General features: G+C 40.8%; 1 protein-coding gene across 1 annotated transcript; it reads left to right on the forward strand.

The window, feature by feature from the left end:
- Positions 1 to 4,127: 4,127 nt before the first annotated feature.
- LOC109199168 (NLR family CARD domain-containing protein 3-like) lies at positions 4,128 to 21,429 on the forward strand (the record flags this gene model as incomplete). The annotated part of the gene is made up of 10 exons (XM_025904500.1): positions 4,128 to 4,183; positions 4,268 to 4,366; positions 4,437 to 4,550; positions 5,844 to 5,922; positions 12,151 to 12,352; positions 12,509 to 14,306; positions 16,191 to 16,364; positions 17,960 to 18,115; positions 19,559 to 19,605; positions 20,718 to 21,429. Coding segments are annotated over 10 exons (3,249 nt in total), but the record flags the coding sequence as incomplete, so codon positions are not given.
- Between the last annotated feature and the right edge of the window lie 920 nt (positions 21,430 to 22,349).

Here is a 22,349-nt window from a genome sequence, read left to right on the forward strand (position 1 = left end):
CATTTGTTCTAACTTCTCACTAACATCTCATATGATTTCAGATCCCTGCTGTTCCCCACCTGCCCTGTAGGTGGTCTCAGTGTGCCTCAAACCATTTACAGATGATTACGTATATTATGTAGAAAATATTTTGGCTATAACAGTTTAGGCCAAACTATGTCAATTCGAAGATTTGAAGATATTTGCTGTTGAAATGAAACTAAATGAAAGTTTTTCTCCTTTATTTATAGGAAAGTGTAGGAGAGCAACAGATGAACAAGCGTTACTGTAACAGGAAACACACACACGTCATCAGAGGATCTTTATGTTCATCATTATCACTGTTTCCTTGTTCTGTCACAAACACACAGCACTTCCTGCTCTCTCTCTGATGGATCTGATTGGCTGTTTCATTCACAGGAGGTCAGGGTGTCAGACAAACAGCTTTAACTGCACAACGACACACTTTAAACCATCTACAGACAAACCTGTGTGTTTGATTTATGAAGAAATAATAAAGACGTGTCTACAGCTGTCCATAAAGCAGCTTCTCACACAAACTCTGACACTTCACTCACTTTAATTCCTGCAAAGCTGCGTAATAAAGAGCTGTGACTGCTATGAACTGCTTATGATGACTACATTAATTATGAAAACAGTGTTATGGAGGAACAAGTATTTCTGCTTCTAAACTCTCAGCGTGAGGACTGAGTGAAGAGTTTCAGAGCAGAGAGTTTTGCCTCACAGCTTTTAGCGTCGACACAAAGAGACGATTACACACTCGTTCTGAGAACATCTCCACCTCCTAAAAAACTCCAAACTCTCCTACTAGCAGCTGTCACAACCACAACAAGCAGAAGACTGGATTTCTTCAGGTCAGATTTCATGCAGTTTGCAGTAAATTGTGCGTCACAGACGTTGTAGTTCACATTTATGTGACTCATTTAAATCTTCTCCTCCTGAAAGTGAAACTCTTACAAACACATCAGGCCACAAAAATCCTCCTGTCCACAGCTTTCAGTCACAAACTGACTCTGAGCCTCGTCAGTAAATCCAGCAGCTTTTTAAGAAGCTTTTTTTTTAAGAAGTCTTTGTGCTGCTGCAGCCATCAGTAAATCTGACCCGAAATGTTCCTGTTTCTTTAAACTCAAACCTGATGTTTCACAGGCTGTTCTCCTTTGAATGACCTGCAGAAATCAGCAGGGTCAGAACATGTGTGTGTGGCACATGTTCGGTGTGGCAGAGTCGGAGCAGAAACCTGCTGCAGGTTGATCAAATTAAAGTCATATTAAGGATTCAGGCATGGATTCAAAGCAGAGCTCAGAAATCTGAAATATATTTGAGTTATAAATGGAGTTTAGAGAACAGCTCCTGATGAAGCTGTTTGCCTTTAATTCTCTAAGCACAGAAAAATGAACACTATTGGACTTCATCAGAAATGAATGAAATATCAGTGGGATCAGGTGTAAACTGGGTTTGTTTGTTAATACTTAAAACACAGTTATGAAGTGTAAACACAGCAGAAGCTCAAATGTTTCACTTGAATACAGAGAGAACAGAAATGATGGAGGAATCATTTAGTTCCACTCAGAAATATGAATGTCAGGTTAATCAGACGATGGATGAATCAGAAACTATTTCCATATAGAAACACTCTGTTTGTCCTTCTTCACTCAAAAAAGAGAAACTGGATGCTTATTACATTTATAAGAGTTTGAACAACAAATGTTTCTAACGTGAACATAATTAAATCATATACGATCTGCATGAAATTTAACAGCTTAACACGTCTCAGTTCTTGTTGAGATGATGTGATACAATCTAGTCAGAGTGGTTAGCTGCCTCAAAGGCAGATGACTCGCAATATCACAAGATCAGGTGAGATTTCAGACCACAGGAAAATCACTGGGGTGATCTCAAGAAGAGGCAGAAAAGCATAGACATGGTGGACCATACAGTCATTTTGAAAATGTAAGAAGGAATCTGTCTTCAATCATCTACATGGAAATATATAACCAACAAACAAACCAATAATACAACCAAATCACTCCAAGATCAAGACTTTGGTTATTTACAACATTTGACACATACAGTGTAGCTCAGTCAAAACACCCCAAGGCCAAGTGAAAGTGCTGAGAAGGAGAAGATGATGATTAATGATTTATTTAAACTCATAACTGGGGGAAGCAGCTGAGCTTTGACCTGTGACCTGCAGTTTGAGACTCTTTTATGGTTTAGTGTTTAATGTTTAAACTGTTTATGGCTGCAGAGACGCCCACAGTCAGGCTAGCTACAGTGGAAAAGTGAATTATTATATACAGTGCAGCAGCTGACCTTTGACCTGTGAGCTTCAGACATGGTGCTGGTGTGAAGTGTTCAATGTGACGCAGCCTGCAGACACAGAGGACTGAGGATGGAGGACAAGCAGAGGATTTTCTCTGTTTCTACACAGACCTGGTCCAGACAGCAGAGAGCTGCAGAGTGAAGACGTTCATGGGAAGAAGGTGAGTAAGTGCAACGTCCTCTTTGGATCCTGGATCAGGAAGTAAAGCTGGTGAATATTTGGTGTTTAAATAGGGTTTCTGTCTTTGACTCAGTCTGCTGTCACTTTGTTTTAGAGAGAAAAAGAGATTTCACATTAACTGGTGTTCCTGCTGCTGCAGCATTAAAGGACAGGTGACCGCGCTGATGCCTGTTCATAATTTCACCAACGCTAATAAACTGTTGGCTAAATGTTCTTGTCAGAGGTAAACAGAGGTGACAGGAGCAGATGATAAGGATTAAATATATGCTGAGTAACTAAATGCTGCTAGTCAGTGACATCACTCCCAGCAGCATCACCTCATTTCTTTACTCTGACCTTTAACAGCAGCTAGCAGAGTGGCCGCTACCTCTGCTGGCTGTCATGTGACCGAGTCGAGTGTGTGTAGGCAGTAGACTTGTTAGAATAGCTAGCAGCTGAAAGAAGCTAGCAAACTGTGTGAACACTTTGTCAGGTCAGGCAGCAGCAGGGACGATGCTGTCATAGATTAATGTGGAGTCTGTCTGCACTCAAACAGTGAAGAAAAGTACTGTGATGGTTCTGGGTCCTTTTGATCCAGCACTGTGAGTTTCTTGTGTTTTGGTGATATTTTGAATTATGGTTTATGTTCTGGTTCATTAATAGTCTCAGTTATGATGTTTTCAGTTTCTTATATTTATATTTCCTGTTTAGTTTCTTGATTATTAGATCCCCCCGTGTCTTTGCCCTCACTCCCTCTTATTTGTCTTTCCTCCACTCCCCTGTCAAGCTCACTTGTTAGTATTGCGTTTCATTGTTTTACTGTTTTATTGTGAAAGTCTTGCATTCTTGTTCAGTGTGTTTCAGTTTGTTTCCCTGGTCTCGTTGTCTAATTGGTCTCAGCTGTGTGTTTTCTGTCCCCTCATCATTGTCTTGTGTATTTAAGTCCTCTGTTCTCTGTGATTCGTGTTGTGTTCTCCCTTGTTCCTCATGCCTGTGCTCTTCTTTGTGTGTTTCTCTGTAAGTTTACGTTTCCTGAACATTCCCAGTTTAGTTTTGTATTAAATTTTTTGTTCAGCAAATAAAGCAGTGTTTTTGAGTTAACATCCTGCTTATAAGTCTGCATTCGGGTTGTATCTTGCCTGCATTACACAGCCAGTTAATGACAAGAACATGTTTTTCTAGTTTTCCAAACAGTAAATCAGTGTGTGTGCAGTTCTCTGCAAACTCAGCAGGAATAATTAGTGTGAAGCTTTTAACTCTGCTGATCCTCTTTGAATCATGGATCAGCTGAAATGTTTAAAATGTTGTTCACACGTGTTGGACTGACTGAAGCTTCCAGTCACAGTGAATCAGTGTGTGTCAGTGAATGCATCGTGTGTGCTTCACGGCTCCATCTAGTGGACTGATAGTAGAGCAGCTGATGGCAGCTTCCTCTGCCTCACACTGCTGTCTGACTGCATTCAGCTGAAACTGAGATGAAGCAGGAAAGAAGCAGCTGATATTTGGACAGCACACATGATGGAAAGGAGGATTTCAGTTGATGTGCACATGAATGATTTGTGTTTCCTCTGCAGGTGAAGGTAGAAAGTGTGTGTGAGCTGAATTGAGCAGCATGGATCAGTGTGAGGACAGAGAGGAGGGAGTCCCTCCCTCTAAAAGCACTCTGTGTGGGGAACATGAGAGCCAGACCAAAGCTCAGAGGTGAGATGACCATCTCTAACTGTCCATGACTCTTCTCCATGTCACAGCTCAGCACTCACATCACTGCTCCATCATTATTCACAGGAACCAGCCTGGACCTCCACCCAGCTCTGTGTCCAATGAAAGTAACTCAGTCAAAGATGTCATTAAGAAATTTGAGCAAAAACAGTCAGCTGAGAAAAAGTAAGCTAACATCAATAATATCAGCTGATATGTCATGAGAATTTTACTGAAGATTTATCACTTTTTTCAGGATCCATCAGAGACTCAAACCTGGACCTCCACCCAGCTCTGTGTCCTTACAGAGTGACGGTTCTAAACATGCTGGTATTTACTTTAAATCAGGCGTGTGTCGTCCTGCAGAGAGGTAATGTGTGTGTAAATGTTGTTGTGTGTTTGTGAATAAATCCTCCATCATGTTTAAGGTCAGCTCTGTTTCACACACATTTCTATGTTCATATGTGCAGCGGTGTGTGTTGGAGTGTTTCCACAAACACAGCAGATACTCAGAGATTATTTTTAGGAAGGGGAGATGTTCTCAAACTCTCTGTCCTGAAACTCTTCACTCAGTCTGATCCCCACTTCCTGCTCCACAGCAGTGCTGCTGTTTTCATCAACCAGGACAGAAATGAACTGAACTGTTGTTTCCTCATCAACTTCTTTCTGTCTGCTGAATCTGTAGTGAATCAAAGTGTTAATGATCCAGTTTGTTAGATGAACGTGTGAATGTTGCAGTGTGCTGTTAAACAGTAACACAGTAACTGTGACGTGTCCTGATCTGACAGTAGATCATGTTTGTGTTCTTGGTCACATGACACAGGTCAGCTGTTCACACAGAGTTCAGCTTCATAGGCTGGAACAGTTTGGAATAATACTGGGAACAATGGTTCTTATATGGAGCTTTTCTCCTCTGTGCTCTTTGATACTCACCTCATTCACACATGGAAAGCAGTGCAAATAAATGCAAACACGGTTTTCCTGCACTCATCTTTTATCAGGATGGATGTCAGTGTGAGCTGTTTCTGTCACACTGAGACTGAATTTTGCATCATTTCTATACAAAACTGAACACAAGTATGAAAAAAGTGTGTTTCACAGTTTTACTTTGAAACAAACAAACAAACAAACTGCAGGGAAACAGTTTGGTGGTTGGAATTAACAAACAAACAGACTCAGCAACGCACAGATGTCCGAGCTTCATATATCGGTTGTTAAGCTTAACGTAGGAATCACAAACATTCAGAGATGAACTTACACACTTGGCTTTATACATACTTTGAGTTTAAAGGTACTTGATCTGTGAATGATGATGTATCACAAGTACATTTACTGAGAAACGGCTTTAACTTTAGAAACAAAGTCATTCAGGGAATTATGATCTTTGTGTTTTTACAGAGTTTAAAACCCAACAAAGAAGTGTCAGTGATCAGGATAACAGTGGAAGGACTCTGGAGTATCATTTGTATTATTGATCATTGTGACCTCTGACAGAGAAACTACAAATACAGATGCAACAAGGGAAGCAGCAAAAGTGACTGAACACAGCTTTTAGAGGCTAAATTCAAACTTTCAACAATCAAAGTGGCCTCATCTAAGTGTGTGTGTGTGTGTGTGTGTGTGTGTGTGTGTGTGTGTGTGTGTGTCCATGGTTCCTCCACAGAGTGGACCAGCAGAGCTCAGAGGTTCCCAGTGGTCAGTCTGCCCAGCAGCATCAAACACAGCTGGACTCCATATTTATGGTCTGTACATGAACAACAACTACTTTTATTATTAATATAAATAATAATACATTTATTTATAGGTCCCTTTCAGAACACCAAGGACTCTGTGGACTAAATGAGCAAAAGAAAACAAACTTTGAAATCAGACGGTGCAAATGTGATCACAGGGAAACGTTTTAAACATCGAGGCTTTAAACAAAAACCAAAGTGAAACAGTTTGTAGTTGAGATCAGTGGGAATGAAGCTGAATAACTGTTTCTACAGTAACTTTGTCAATGACAGATATGATGTAAATTAGCAGCATTAGCACTTACTGATGATGTGAGTCGACACTCGGCTGTATTGAGACGACCACATTAGGTGGTCCTCAACTGTAATGGAAACCAGTGGATCCAGTCCAGTTGTGGCGACCTGTGGTGAGTCGATCTGAGCAGCTACTAATGGAAACAGGGCCATAGATGTGTTTGTGCTTAATAACAATGAATCACGGGATTTTTACATTACTGTTAAAATCTCATGTTGTTTGTTTGTGTGCAGTTCAGGGTGTGTTACTAAAACTGTGGTTTGCTCACTTTCCAAAGACCCAGCCCCCATAAAAAGCAGCCAATCAGCTTCTAAGAGTTACACACCCACACATATCTATCAAGTTAACTCTGGTCTAACATGCTTGGATTTAGCTTGAAGAATGTTCCTGTAGAGGACTGAAAGTTATTCAAAAAAATTTGTGAAAGCAGTAGAGAAAGTAAACCCCATGGGAAGGAGGAGGACTCTCAGCCACTTCCAGCTCATATTCAGACATATGACTTGAATACAGAGACAGGAGATGATTATGGGCCTCCTCCACCACTTTTTGAGCCCTGTATTCTGGCTTATCTGTGCCAACACTCCTACACCACTTCCTGGAAGAAGTGCCCAAGGAAAGCGGGCTGGTAGACTCACCAAAGTCCGAGCTCTTCTCCATGCTTCTCGTGGAACTACTGGACCAGCAGAGTGCATCTTTAGATGGATCCTGCCTGTTGTCCCTGGAGCTCCCATGTCACTTGATCCCCCGCTCTCAGCATTCTATTTCCCTAAGCGGCCTCGGACCCGTGGATGTGGTGTGGACCACAGAAATCTTCGAACACGTAACCGAGCTGGAACATCTGATGTTAGGATCTACACACTTCAAATGGCTCTACTAAATGTAAGATCTTTAGCAAACAAGACGTTTGTATTAAACGCTTTCATAAAGTCACAACAGTTGGACTTTCTGTTTCTGACAGAAACATGACTTCAGCCCGGTGAGTCTGTAGCTTTTTCGCAACTGGTTCCTCCTTATTTCTCATTCTTCAGCCTCCCTCGGCCCTCTGGTAGCTCGATTTCATTGCCATCAAACATTACAGCACGATTCATTTTCTAGCTTTGAACTCCAGCTGTTTGAGTTACACCTGCACTCTGCTGCGCCTTTGTCGTGTGCCCTCATATACCGTCCTCCTAAGTTTAATAAGGATTTTATCAAAGAGTTTTCAGGTTTTATGGCTGGAATTGTTCTTAATTTCACAGTTTTTTAATCCTTGGTGATTTTAACATCCATGTCTGCTGTGACTCTAAACTTCTGGTCAAGGTATTTTTAAATATTATTGACTCTTTTAACTTGACCCAGTGGGTTACCGGTCCCACGCATGAAAAAGGTCACACACTGGACTTTGTGCTCTCCCACGGGCTGGATGTGTGCACCATGGAAATATCCAAGTTGCGCATCTCCAATCATCTTCCTGTGTTGTTTTTCTGCTGCCTTTATGGATTCTGGAATAATGAACTCCAACTGTAAAAGTGTTGAGGACCTTTTGGACATTCTTCATTCTACCTGCACTGATATCTTGGACTCTATTGCTCCGCTCAGGACTGTGCGCGCTAAGCATTTATCAGAGCCATGGTTGAATGAACATACGCGCTCCCTTAGACGTGACTATAGACGCGCTGAAAGGAGATGGAAAAAGGACAGATTGCACGTTTCCCTACAGATTTTAAGGACTCGTCTTTCTGCTTACCAAGAAGCTGTAAAAACTGCAAATACACAGTTTGTCTCAAACTTAGTGTCAGTAAACAGTCACAGGCCTCAGGTACTTTTTAATCTCCTTAATTGTTTTCTTAGTTCATGTGATAATGCTGGAGTTTCACCAAGTATTTGCAATGATTTCTTAGCATTTTTCAATGACAAGATTCTATCGATTAGGGCTCTTGTCTCGTCATCTGCTGCTTCAGATCAGAGTCTTTCTCCTATGTGCTCAGCTGTCTTAGGCTACGTTCACACTGCAGGCAAAGCGCATCATATCAGACTTTTTTGACCCTATGCGACCCATATCCGATCATGGTATGACAAGGTGAACTGCACAAATTTGATATTTTCAAATCCGATCTGGGTCACTTTTGTATGTGGTACTGAATCTGATACTTATCCGATGTTCTAGAAAACGACTGCTGTTTGAACGGTCATGTTGCATTAAATCTGTCTTTTACGTCACTGACACAAGACAGACGCCAATTATTTACATTTTACATTTTATTTTATTACATTTTATTTGTACTGTATAATCTGCAGATTCTGACAGAAATCTTCAACTATCCTTTGAAGGACTGCTCCTCTCTACAAAAGCAATTAGGGTCATTATAGGGTCAAATAACTTAAAGCAAAAATTGGGAAACATAAAGTCCGAAGTCTTTATATTAAGGGCCATCAGTCAAACAATATTGTTTGCTCTGGGTCTAAACAGAGCGTGTTGTGTGTGACGTCTTCTTTTGCGCATGCGGGCCGCTTTGAGCGTTCACACTGGAGAGCATTTGCTGTCGCATTTTATTTGTAGTGTGAACAAGCAGACAAAAAAATCGGATTTTAACAAAAAAACAGAATTGAGCATTAAGACCTGCAGTGTGAACGTAGCCTTTGAGCAGTTTGATCCCATCTCCCTTAATGACTTGACTGCGGTAGTTAGTAACCTAAGATCATCACACTGCCCCTCTGATTGTCTCCCCCCAAGCTTGCTTAAAAGCACTATTAATACTGTTGGGCCTTTTATCCCAAGATTAATTAATACGTCCCTTGCTACAGGCTGCGTCCCATCATGCTTTAAACAAGCTATAGTTCAGCCTCTTCTTAAAAAAAAATAACCTCGACCCAACTGTTCTGTCCAACTACAGGCCTATCTCAAAGCTTCCTTTTCTATCTAAAGTTTTGGAGAAAGTGGTCTACCTACAGTTGCAGGCCCACCTTGATTTTAATATGATCTCTGAAAAATTTCAATCTGGTTTTAAATCACTGCACAGCACTGAGACGGCACTTTTAAGGATTTTTAACGATATTCTTTTAACTCTGGACTCTGGCAACCCTGCTGCCCTTTTATTGTTGGACTTGTCAGCAGCTTTTGACACGGTCGACCATGACATCCTGTTATCACGGCTAGAATTTCATGCTTGCCTAAAAGGATCTGCCCTACAGTGGTTTCGGTCCTACTTGTTAGAAAGGTCTTTTCATGTCAATATGGGCCCCCATAACTCCAAAATAGCCCCTCTTAAATACGGTGTACCTCAAGGCTCTATTTTGGGCCCTGCCCTGTTCACACTCTATTTGTTGCCATTGGGCTCCATCTTCTCGCGGTACAGCATTTCATTTCACTGTTTTGCTGATGATTTGCAGATTTATCTACCTTTAAAAGCAGGGTCAGACCATCCCCAGCTCTTATTATGCTGCCTTGACGATGTCAAACAGTGGTTGTCATTAAATTTTTTTAAAGCTAAATGAAAATAAAACTGAGGTTGTCATTTTTGTCAACTTTAATCATATTGGTAGCACTCTGGGCCCCCTTTCCTCCTATTGTAAAACACATGTAAAAAAAACCTTGGTGTCTACATTGATCGTTCTTTTAAATTGAATAAGCAGGTGAGTGCAGTAGTTCAGTCCTGGTTCTTTCAGCTAAGACAGCTGGCCAAGGTAAAGCCATACCTCCCGGCTAATGTCTTTGAGCGTGTTATTCACCTTTTCCTTACTTGCAGATTAGAGTACTGCAATTCATTGTATTATGGTCTAGATCAGGCCACCATCCATCGTCTTCAGATGGTTCAAAATGCAGCTGCTCGCCTGCTAACTGGTACCAAATGGAGAGAGCATATAACCCCAGTTTTAGCTTCTTTACACTGGCTTCTTGTCTCCTACAGGATCCAATTTAAACCATTACTTTTTGTTTTTAAGTCACTTAATGCTCGAGCCCCTCCTTACCTGTCTGAGCTCCTCTCTGCTTATGCTCCAGGAAAAACCATGAGGTCTAGCTCAAAATTAATGCTGTCCATCTCACGGACTTATCTCAAATCTCGTGGTGATAGATCCTTCTCTGTGGCAGGTCCCAGACATTGGAATAGTCTCCCCTTAAATATTAGATCTGCACAAACACTTGAGCAATTTAAATCATTACTAATGACACATTTTTATGCCCTGGCTCTTAACACACTATGACCCAAGCATTTTGGTCTTATTTGAAATAGTTTTAGTTATTGTTTTAATTCTTTTATTGTCCTATTATTGTTTTATATTGTTATTATTGTATTATATTGTTGCTTTTTAATGCCATTTTTACATTGTTAAGCACTTTGTGCAGCATCGGCTGTTTGAAATGTGCTATATAAATACATTTGACCTTGACTTCTCACTAAAAGCAGCAAGTTTGAGTGTCTGTACCTTAATTAGAAGAGATAACATGGCCATAGTAATTAGAGTTGATTGAGCAATGCTGTCCTTGTAATGTAGTTTATGATTTTTATAGATCTTTTTATGGACAAGTCCAGTTTTTCTGTAGAGCCTCTCAAGTTGGTGACAGCAGTAGTTGAAGTTCCCGTGTAAACCAGAGCAGTCACCTGCTTATTCAATTTAAAAGAACCATCAATGTAGACACCAAGGTTTTATACATGTGTTTTACAATAGGAGGAAAGGGCGCCCAGAGTGCTGTCGATATGATTAAAGTTGACAAAAATGACAACCTCAGTTTTATTTTCATCAGGTCCAAATGTGTTGTTCACAGTGAGTGGGATCATCATTGGCTGCTATGTGATCTATCCATTCTCTGACCAAACAAATCCTGCTGCAGGATGTTAACTAAGTCAGTGTTGAGTTTAGGGGGATGGTAGACAGCTGGAGTAGGTTCAGCCAGTTGACCCACAGTACATTAAAAATAACTGAAGGCAGGAGCAGACACCTGTATGACTTTCCACCTCTCACATAGATTATTGTCCCTGGGCAGAGCCACAGGGCTGGTAGATGTAAACAAACGTGGAGGAGAGGATTTATTCAACTGAGAAAAGTCACAGAGTTGTGTCTCGATGCTCAATCATCCAGGTACGTGAATCCCAAAAAGGTTGATTCTGTTCATCTGGATGTTTTCAGTGGGAGAAACGTTTCATCATCATCAGGTGACTTCTTCAGTCTCAGCTGACTGCAGGTTTCCCATCTTATAAACAATACATTTGCACAATGAGTGAAACCAGCAGCGCTGAAGGAACAATGGGCTGTGAGGTCAGATCATTGATCATTGGTATGCATATTGTCAGGACCATTGATCAACAACCATTGATCAATGGCCATGAGTCCGATTCACAGAGAGTTGGGGAATGGCTGCAATCACAGCATTGTAAGATGGTGACAGATGTACCCTTAGGCCCCTCCTCCATTCAGAGATGGTCTTTCCCTTTTCACATAAATGGCCTCCTTGACTCCGCCCTCAAACCAGCGTTCACATTTACTCAGGACCTTCTTGATGTGATGTTCTTCTGCTTCCCTGGCTGCTGTGTCTGTGGGGATGGTGTTTGCTCTGTGTTGTAGCGTCCTGATGAAGCCCAGTTTGTGCTCCAGTGGATGATGAGAGTCAAACCTTAAATACTGATCTGTATGTGTAAACAGAGTGAACCTTTAAGACCAGTTGTCTGTACAATCAACTCAGTCATTATAACATCTCCAAGTTTCTGGCTTCGGTCATCAACCCGTTGGTAGTTCACCTCTGAACACCAGTGAAATGTTTCTCCCACTGAAATCGCTGCATTCATATGAACAGAATCAATGTTTTGGGATCATGGAGTTGTGGAGAATGTCTCAGTTAATCCGATAAAGTCAAACTTACAATTGGTGAAGAGATCGTGGATGATCTGCCCCTTGATCGTACAGAAGTGCATGTTGTGTAGACTGAAGTTCAGAGTGGTGGCTCATTCATAAATATTCTGTTCCAGCTGCTGGAGGACAACATCCTCACTTTTGTGAAGAACGAGCTGAAGAAGATCCAGAAGGTTCTGAGTCCAAATAAGCCCCAGTGCTTGGAGTTGCAGAGGGAGGATGATGAGCAGAGGAGCAGCAGAGAGGCATTTGTGAAGATCGCAGTGGACTTCCTGAGGAGAATGAAGCAGGAGGAGCTGGTTGAGCGTCTGCACAGCAGTAAGAGGATTTATCTAAAGATTTAAGCTGCTACATAAATGAGACACTCATGACACCAGTGTGTTCAGTCAATTCTCAGTGGGTCAGAAATTGTCATCAGCGTTTTGTAAAATATTGTGTAAAATATTTTATTTTTATTTTATTATTATTATTCAGAACTTCCAGCTGCAGTTTGTCATCGTAACCTTAAATCTGCTCTGAAGAAGAAGTTCCAGTGTGTGTTTGAGGGCATCGCTAAAGCAGGAAGCCCAACCCTTCTGAATCACATCTACACAGAGCTCTACATCACAGAGGGAGGGACTGCAGAGGTCAATGATGAACATGAGGTCAGACAGATTGAAACAGCATCCAGGAAACCAGACAGACCAGAAACAACAATCAGACAAGAAGACATCTTTAAAGCCTCACCTGGAAGAGATGAACCAATCAGAACAGTGCTGACAAAGGGAGTGGCTGGCATTGGGAAAACAGTCTTAACACAGAAATACACCCTGGACTGGGCTGAAGACAAAGCCAACCAGGACATCCAGTTCATATTTCCATTCACTTTCAGAGAGCTGAATGTGCTGAAAGAGGAAAAGTTCACTTTGGTGGAACTTGTTCATCACTTCTTTACTGAAACCAAAGAAGCAGGAATCTGCAGCTTTGAAGACTTCCAGGTTGTGTTCATCTTTGATGGTCTGGATGAGTGTCGACTTCCTCTGGACTTCCACAAAACTACAATCCTAACTGACCCTAGAAAGTCCACCTCAGTGGATGTGCTGCTGATAAATCTCATCAGGGGGAAACTGCTTCCCTCTGCTCGCCTCTGGATAACCACACGACCTGCAGCAGCCAATCAGATCCCTCCTGACTGTGTTGACATGGTGACAGAGGTCAGAGGGTTCACTGACCCACAGAAGGAGGAGTACTTCAGGAAGAGATTCAGAGATGAGGAGCAGGCCAGCAGGATCATCTCCCACATCAAGACATCACGAAGTCTCCACATCATGTGCCACATCCCAGTCTTCTGCTGGATCACTGCTACAGTTCTGGAGGATGTGCTGGAAACCAGAGAGGGAGGACAGCTGCCCAAGACCCTGACTGAGATGTACATCCACTTCCTGGTGGTTCAGGCCAAAGTGAAGAAGGTCAAGTATGATGGAGGAGCGGAGACAGATCCACACTGGAGTCCAGAGAGCAGGAAGATGATTGAGTCTCTGGGAAAACTGGCTTTTGATCAGCTGCAGAAAGGAAACCTGATCTTCTATGAATCAGACCTGACAGAGTGTGGCATCGATATCAGAGCAGCCTCAGTGTACTCAGGAGTGTTCACACAGATCTTTAAAGAGGAGAGAGGACTGTACCAGGACACGGTGTTCTGCTTCATCCATCTAAGTTTTCAGGAGTTTCTGGCTGCTCTTCATGTCCATCTGACCTTCATCAGCTCTGGACTCAATCTGCTGGAAGAACAAAAAACAACCTTCCAGAAGTCTGAAACAACAGAATCTGGAGAAACACACTTATACCAGAGTGCTGTGGACAAGGCCTTGCAGAGTCCAAATGGACACCTGGACTTGTTCCTCCGCTTCCTCCTGGGTCTTTCACTGCAGACCAATCGGAATCTCCTACGAGGCCTGCTGACACAGACAGGAAGTAGCTCACAGACCAATCAGGAAACAGTCCAGTACATCAAGGAGAAGCTCAGTGAGAATCTGTCTGCAGAGAAAAGCATCAATCTGTTCCACTGTCTGAATGAACTGAATGATCGTTCTCTAGTGGAGGAGATCCAACAGTCCCTGAGATCAGGAAGTCTCTCCACAGATAAACCATCTCCTGCTCAGTGGTCAGCTCTGGCCTTCATATTGCTCTCATCAGAAAAAGATCTGGATGTGTTTGACCTGAAGAAATACTCTGCTTCAGAAGAGGCTCTTCTAAGGCTGCTGCCAGTGGTCAAAGCCTCCAACAAAGCTCTGTAAGTTATATGTCACAGTAGCATTCACATTAATTGCGGTTAATAGCCTTGTTAAATGATGAACTAATGTGTCTGATCGTGCGTTTTTTGTTTATTTAAATTTTTTATCTTTTGTTCCTGTCCTGTTTGTCCATGTAGCTATTGATATTGTTCTCTGAAGCCATCAATAGTCCACTTTTCCCCAAGTGTACCCTTTTGGCTTTTGCTGTAATTTGACTTGATAGTTATGTTTTATTAGAAAATTATTTTTTTTTTCAACTGACTATCACAACGGTCAAGGAGAATGGACAAGAAAATAAGAAAAAGTAGTTTTTACAACATTTAAGATTAGCCTAAAAGCTTTCCTTTTTGCCAGAAAATATAGTTAATGATGAATTAGATGATGCTGAATCCACCCTTAGTTATGCTGAAATAGGAGCAGAAGAACTGGTGTTATTGTAGGGTCTACCTTACTATATAAACCACCTTGAGGCAGCTGTTGTTGTGATTTGGTGTTGTATAAATAAAGTTGAATTGAACTGCATTTACTCTGGGGTACAGATAAGAAGGTTGCACCAGTCCTTGCAGCAGCAGCCACCAACCCAGACCCCCAACTGGACGGCCAGCTCCTGCTTCTAGCCTCCAGCCCCCGATAGTGAACAGAGAACGGAGGTGTGAACAGACCCCATGCCTCATTCCGCCTACTCATGTCTGGTTGTCATGAGTGTAAAGTGCATTTAAAATGGGGGAACATAGCACCAATGACCCTTTGTGTTATGGAGTAGGAGGAGGGAAGCAATTAGGGATCTGGAGGAAAGATGGGGGGGACTAACTACCACCTACCTGTTGCCTACTCACCTACTGACCGCCATAGGCACCTGGTTCCCCTGTGGTAATAACATGTTAAGCCCTTTGGGTTTTTTAGTTTACAGCTTAAAGTTGACATGGCCAAATCAAATTGACATTTTTTTTTCTGCAATTACGATCTCTGTGTAAACCATCTTGGTATCAAAATGAAGCTAACATTGTGACAGCTCATCAGAAGTGCAAACATCAGAGCAGATGCAACTGTATCAAATAACTGACCATAGGAAGAATAAAAAATGAAGTTTTTCTTTGCTTTAGTAGATAAAAAAAATGAAGAAAACAATGAATCAACAAATGGACATTACCTGTGCAAAGGTCAATACTGCTGAAGCGAAACAGAACTTTACAGACTGTTGATTTGAGACAGCAAATTATTTTGCAATTTGTCATAATCTATCAAAGTTGAAATTTCTTTAGTATTCAATAACAGAAATTGAGTTGGGTTTTTTTGTAGACAGTAATTTTTGAAAAAAAAATTAACAGAATCACATGATTTTTGTTTTTAGATCTTTATTCAAAATCAGTTTACCTGCTCTTTAGTCATTTGTTCTTTTAATAGTTTGTTGTTTAGATTCTGGAAGAATCTGAGCTTCAAAACTGAAATTGTGACGTTTCTGTGGATATCACCAACCTATTTTTATTTAAATAATAGACATGGTAGTACATCCTGTTAAATCAGATGTTCTCCCTCCCGCCTCTGCTACTGGAGGGCTGAATAAGCCCAGTTATTTCTTGATGCTTTGCACTTTGTGTTTTGTCAGTTGACCAGCATGCCACAGCAAAGTGTGTGATGCAAACTTGTGTTTCTTGTGTTTATTTGGTTTTCACTGTGTAGCCTGGTGTGGCTTACTATACTTGCTATACACACAAATAAAAGATTGATGAAGAATGATTTAGCTACCCCCCCCCCACCCCCTCCCAACATGAGCTCTATAAATGAACTGTCTGATATTTCTCTGAAAAATAAATAAAAATGTATCTAAATTATATATTAAATAATACAAATCATTTTCTTGGTTGCTCTTATTGTCTTATCAGACTGAGTGGCTGTAACCTCTCAGAGAGAAGCCTTGAAACCTTGTCCTCAGTTGTTAGCTCTCAGTCCTCTAGTCTGAAAGAGCTGGACCTGAGTAACAATAACCTACAGGATTCAGGAGTGAAGCTTCTGTGCGTTGGGATAGGAAGTCAACACTGCAAACTAGAAACTCTAAGGTCAGTTCAAGTGATTTTTACATTTTTGTTGTTAAAGATGGTGCAAAAAAAAATACAAAGAAACTGATGTTTATCTTTCTGTTGTTTTATTGTTGTGTTCTTAGTAAAAATGTGAAATTTCTTACTTGGCTAATTTAGTTTAACACTCATGTCAGAATTCATGAAGGAACACAGAAAAAAAAAAACCCATTACATATTGCCAAATCTAGTTACTACTTGCTGTACCATAAATACACTTTAATAACTGGGTTATTTGTCTTTGTGTTCAAAATTTTTCAGACTAACTGACTGTAGCCTGAGAGAGAAAAGCTGTGAACATCTGTCATCTGTTATGAACTCTCCGTCCTCCAGTCTGAGAGAGCTGGACTTGAGTAATAACGACCTACAGGATTCAGGAGCGAAACTTCTGTGTGAAGGAGTAGAAAGTCAACACTGCAAACTAGAAACTCTAAGGCTAGTTCAAGATATATTTTAACTTTTCGTCAATGATTGAGAAAAATACAAGTTACTAAGAAGCAGATCTTTATGTGTGTATTGTTATATCTTTGTGTTATTAGTAAAAATTTGACATTTCTAATGTGGCTAACATGGTTAAATATTCCAGCCAGAATTCACACAAGAACGGGATAACATTACATATTGCCAAATCTAGCACCTCCTCACTGTATCATGAATACACTTTAATAAATGTGTTGCCTTTGTTTTCAAAATTTTTCAGACTAACTGGCTGTAGCCTAACAGAGACTAGCTGTGAAGATCTGTCAACAGTTGTGAGCTCCCAGTCCTCTAGTCTGAGAGAGCTGGACATGAGTAACAATGACCTACAGGATTCAGGAGTGAAGCTTTTGTGTGCTGGAATAGCAAGTCAGCACTGTAAACTGGAGAAACTAAGGTCTGGTCAAGTGATGTTTATATTTCTTTTGCAGTGATTGAGAAAAAATTACCAACAAGCTGAAATGTATCCATTTGCTGTTGTATCTTTGTGTTATTAGTAAATATGAAACATTTCTAATGTGGCTAACATAGTTAAATATTCAACTCAAAATTCCTGTAAAAACCAGATAACAATACATATTGCCAAATACAATAACTCCCCACTGTACCATGAATACACTTTAATAAATGTGTTTTTTGTCTTTCTGTTCATTATTTTTCAGACTAACTGACTGTAGCCTGACAGAGACAAGCTGTGAAGATCTGTCATCAGTTATAAGCTCCCAGTCCTCTAATCTGAGAGAGCTGGACCTGAGTAACAATGACCTACAGGATGCAGGAGTGAAGCTTCTGTGTGATGGAATAGCAAGTCAGCACTGTAAACTAGAGAAACTAAGGTCTGATCAAGTTATATTTAAGTTTTTCGTCAGTGATTGAGAAAAAAACTTACTAAGAAGCTGAACTTTATCCATGTACTGTTGTATCTTTGTGTTATTAGTAAAAACTTTAAATTTCTAACATGGCTCACTTGGTTAATCAATCAAGTCACATTCATGCAAGAACAGGAATAACATTGCATTGCCAAAAGTAATAACTCCTCCACGAGTGATGAATACACTTTAAGACCAATGTTATTTTTCTTTCTGTTTATAATTTTATAGGCTAAGTGGCTGTAACCTCTCAGAGACAAGTTGTGAAGCTCTGTCCTTAGTCCTCAGTTCCCAATCATCTAGTCTGAGAGAACTTGACCTGAGTAACAACAATCTGCGGGATTCAGGGTTGAAGATGCTCAACACTCCAAACTCGACAATTATCAGGTCAGATCAAGATTATTTTTCTTTTAAAAATGACCAGCAAGAATTAGAGGTAATGAGGAGATTGTTTGCACACTATTAGGACATTGAGCTGTGCCCATGAGCAGAGTTTTGATTTATTAAATGCATCTGTTTTTGATTTACTTGTTTTGAAAATATGTTGTTTAACATATATTTTTACAATAATAATAATAATACATATATGGATATGTATATAACTCCAACTATGCACAGTGACCCTTGTGGTGTCCTTGGGATTTCCATATGCTTGTTTGCCATTCACCTAGGGACCATTTTTGATCCCAGGACACCACTTAACAGTGTTGTGGAATACCACTGTCTCCAGGAATAAAAATTAACCATTAAACACAGCATTTGGCTGATTATCAAGGGTTACCTATCAAACAAAAATTTAGGCACTATTGAGGATCCGGATTGATATATTATTATGTTAATACATTATTGTTTAGGTTCAGCTTTACAATGGATATTGTTAATGGATATTTTACATAATGGATATTTTATAATTTGGGACCATCTTATATCTTAAAATTGCATTGTAGGTGTCAGAGAGTTGGTATCGTAACCACCACCTCCGTTCAAAAATGGTCATTCACAGTGGACATAGATGGGTTCTTTCACTCCATTTTCAAATCAAAATGCAAACCGAAAGACTGACGTTTGTCTTTTAGATGGAGATGTATATCTGAGTCTTTCCTGTTGAGTTGGCTCTTCAATGTTGTGCCATGTGTTTATGGAGTGCATGTTTCGTTTCTCCTATGTAGAGATCTAATACCTCCTCACTGCACTGCACAGCATACACTACATTGTTTAGTTTGTGTTTGGGAGTTTTATCCTTGGGATGAAGTTTTTGTTTGAATGTATGATTAGGACCGAAGTGTGCTGGGATGTGGTCTTTGGAGAAGACTCTCCTGAGCAGATAAACCTGCTACATTTTACATTTTTTGCCAATTTGATGAAAGCCCAAGCGGGATAACTACATTTTTTAAGTCCATGAAGTCCATGAAGGTTCTCAGTCACCCAGATCAGAACAGTGTTGCAGGGTCCTGATCACCCCAAGATTGTATTGAAGAGAATGGTGGGAGTCAAAGTGTAGGAACTGATCTGGGCTTCTGGTAAACTTTAATGTTTAGTTTGCCATTTTCCTCAGTGTGCACAACATACCAGTGCAGAAACACATCTACTCTTTGACTCGTACCATACTGTGAATCAGTTATTTTTCATTCAATGCAGTGGTGTACTGACAGATCCAGGATCAGTCCAAATCAACAGCAGTTTGATCCACGTATGGATTGAAGTGTATTTGGGAAAATGTTGGACTGTACGTTTATCAGTGTCTAACAGTCTGTGTATGAGAGCCATGTAATGTCCATGTGTGCATGCTGAAAGAGACTGTGCTGGTCTGACCCTCCCTACTCTTTTCAGGGTGGAGCCTGCTGGAGTCCAATGGTTGAGACCAGGTCTGAGGAAGTGTAAGTGCGTTTTTAATCTGATTCATGAAATCAAAGCAGCACACATTCAACCATCTTCAAACTGTCACATCACTCATTCACATCTCTGATGCCAATCATCCAATCATCATCAAAGTGTCAGTCAATGAACAGGTGGATCAATAACTGCAGCTTATTCAATAAAAGGACTAGATGTTACAATCCCTGATAATACATTGCTTCAAATGGAGAAAGTCTTGAGGGATGGCTGCCTTGAGGAAAGGCAGCCCAGAAACTTTACCAGCAGGACACACCGTTGTGTGCCTCAACTTCCAGGGTGTTTCCATCTTTCATCAAAGGCTATTTTTTATTAGTTTTTCTTTTTTTTTTTTTACCTTCCTTGGTTAGGTTTAGGGATTAGAGATCTGATGTAACCTTGCCAGCGTTGATCAGGCCTCGGAGTGTGTCACTGGTTTATGTTAAATTGTTATTTCTCTTCTACTTTTTTCTGTTTAGTTGTATTCCAATTCATTTCCTCCTGTCAATTCACTACAAGACGCGATGAAATACTTACCTTTTTATTACTTAAAGAACCTCAGTTCTTTAAAGGGATAGAAAAGATGATAGCGAGAAGTAAGACAAAAGAGACAAGAGAGGAGAGAGGAGGGCTGGAAGGGGAGCACCCAATCTGGCATCCCACCTCTCTCCACCGGATCGGGCTGTACGCTCTACATCCCCGCTGCATTCCAGAAAAGGGAAAAAGAGCAAAGGGGAGAAGAGTCCAGTACAGATTTTAAAGCCGGCAGGGCATGATTGCGGATACCGTGTAGGTGTAGGTGTGTCCGCCTTCCTTGTAGCGGCAACACAGACCACGTCACGCCACGCAGCTGTATCAGTCAACAAGGGTTTATCACAGTAAAATTTCTACTGTTGGGTTTTCTATCCTTTTGACGCCCTCTGCTGATCAATCCTGGCTGTGTGTCTCGCGGTTAGCTGACTGCCTTAGCTGCCCAAGTGATGTGAGCCCTCTTTAGCCACAACCAGTTACTGGTCCTCTCAGCCGTGTTAGTAAATTCTCATTTAGCCTGCCATTGCACCTGTCCTCTGACTCCAATCTCTCTGAGCAGTGTTTGTGTGTTTGTTCTCTCCATCAGATTCCTGTCAACTCACAATCGACACAAACACAGTACACAGAAACCTCAAACTATCCGACAACAACAGGAAGGTGACATATGTGAAGGAGGTTCAGTCATATCCTGATCATCCAGACACATTTGATGTTTATCCTCAGCTGCTGTGTAGAAATGGTCTGACTCGTCGCTGTTACTGGGAGGTTGAGTGGAGAGGAAGAGTTGAGATATCAGTGACTTACAGAAGAATCAGAAGGAAAGAACGCACTAATGACTGTTTGTTTGGACGGAATGATCATTCCTGGAGTCTGAACTGCTCTGATGGATTAGGTTACTCTGTCTGGCACAATAACAGACAAACATCTATCTCCTCCTCCTCTTTCTCTAACAGAGCAGCAGTGTATGTGGACTGTCCTGCTGGCACTCTGTCCTTCTACAGAGTCTCCTCTGACTCTCTGATCCACCTCCACACCTTCAACACCACATTCACTCAAACTCTTTATCCTGGATTTAATATTTGGCCTGGTTCCTCAGTGTGTCTTTGCTGAATTGAGTGTAAAGATTGTCCTCCTGTTAGAAAAACACTCTGACTGTTGAACAGATAGTTCAGTCTGTACATGTCTGTCTCTTTCATTCAGAAACACTTTTTGAGATTCATGGATTCATTCAGTTGATGTTTGAAACTCTTCTAAATGATTCCTTGTAAACTTCTTCCTCTTCAGTCCTTTAAAGATGGAAGCTCTCATTATTCCAGGATCCACATGTTGTTTTTCTGTCTTTTTCCACTCAAAGTTTCACAGTGAATATCAGTATGTTGTGTTTCTCTGAAGCTCAGTTCACAACCAGCGCCTCTGCATTTTCAACAAGCTCATTAAAATGAATCCAAATGTTGGATTTCTTTCTGAATGGAATGTTTCCATCATGGCTGAATAAGTGGACATGCAATAGTACTCAGTGTCTGTGAAGGTTCTCAGTCATCCAGGTCATCGTAGACTAGAAGTTTAGAAGATTCTAAAGACGAATGCATGGACTAGTTTTTCCAGGTCCTGTTGAGACATCAGATCTTTTATCCTTGAAATATTCTTGAGGTGATAGTAAGCTGATTTTGTTGTTGTCTTAAAAGTGTTTTTCTAAGTTTAGGTCTGAAGTTTCATCTTTAGAAGGCTTGATTACTGAAACAGCATCTTTACAGGTCTACCTAAAAAATCAGTCAGACAACTACAGCTTATTCAGGACTCTGCTGCTCAAGTCCTCACTAAGACCAAAAAAGTGGACCACATCAGTCCAGCTCTGAGGTCTTTACACTGGCTGCCTGTCAGTCAGAGGATAGACTTTAAAGTTCTGATGCTGGTCTATAAAGCTCTGAATGGTTTAGGACCAAAATACATCAGTGACCTCCTGACCCAGTATGAACCTTCCAGATCCGTCAGGTCATCTGGATCCAGTTTTTTATCAGTTCCCAGAGTCAGAACCAGACACGGAGAAGCCGCATTCAGCTTTTATGCTCCTTATATCTGGAACAAACTCTCAGAAAGCCTCAGATCAGCTGAAACACTCAGTTTATTATAAATAAATCCAGGTTGAAGACTCACCTGTTCTCAGCTGCTTTTTAATTAAAGCACCAAATCCACACTTTTAAGCTTAAATTTCAAAACT

The sequence above is a fragment of the Oreochromis niloticus genome, unplaced genomic scaffold, assembly GCF_001858045.2.
Source record: "Oreochromis niloticus isolate F11D_XX unplaced genomic scaffold, O_niloticus_UMD_NMBU tig00002015_pilon, whole genome shotgun sequence".
In the NCBI taxonomy this organism is placed as follows: Eukaryota; Metazoa; Chordata; class Actinopteri; order Cichliformes; family Cichlidae; genus Oreochromis; species Oreochromis niloticus.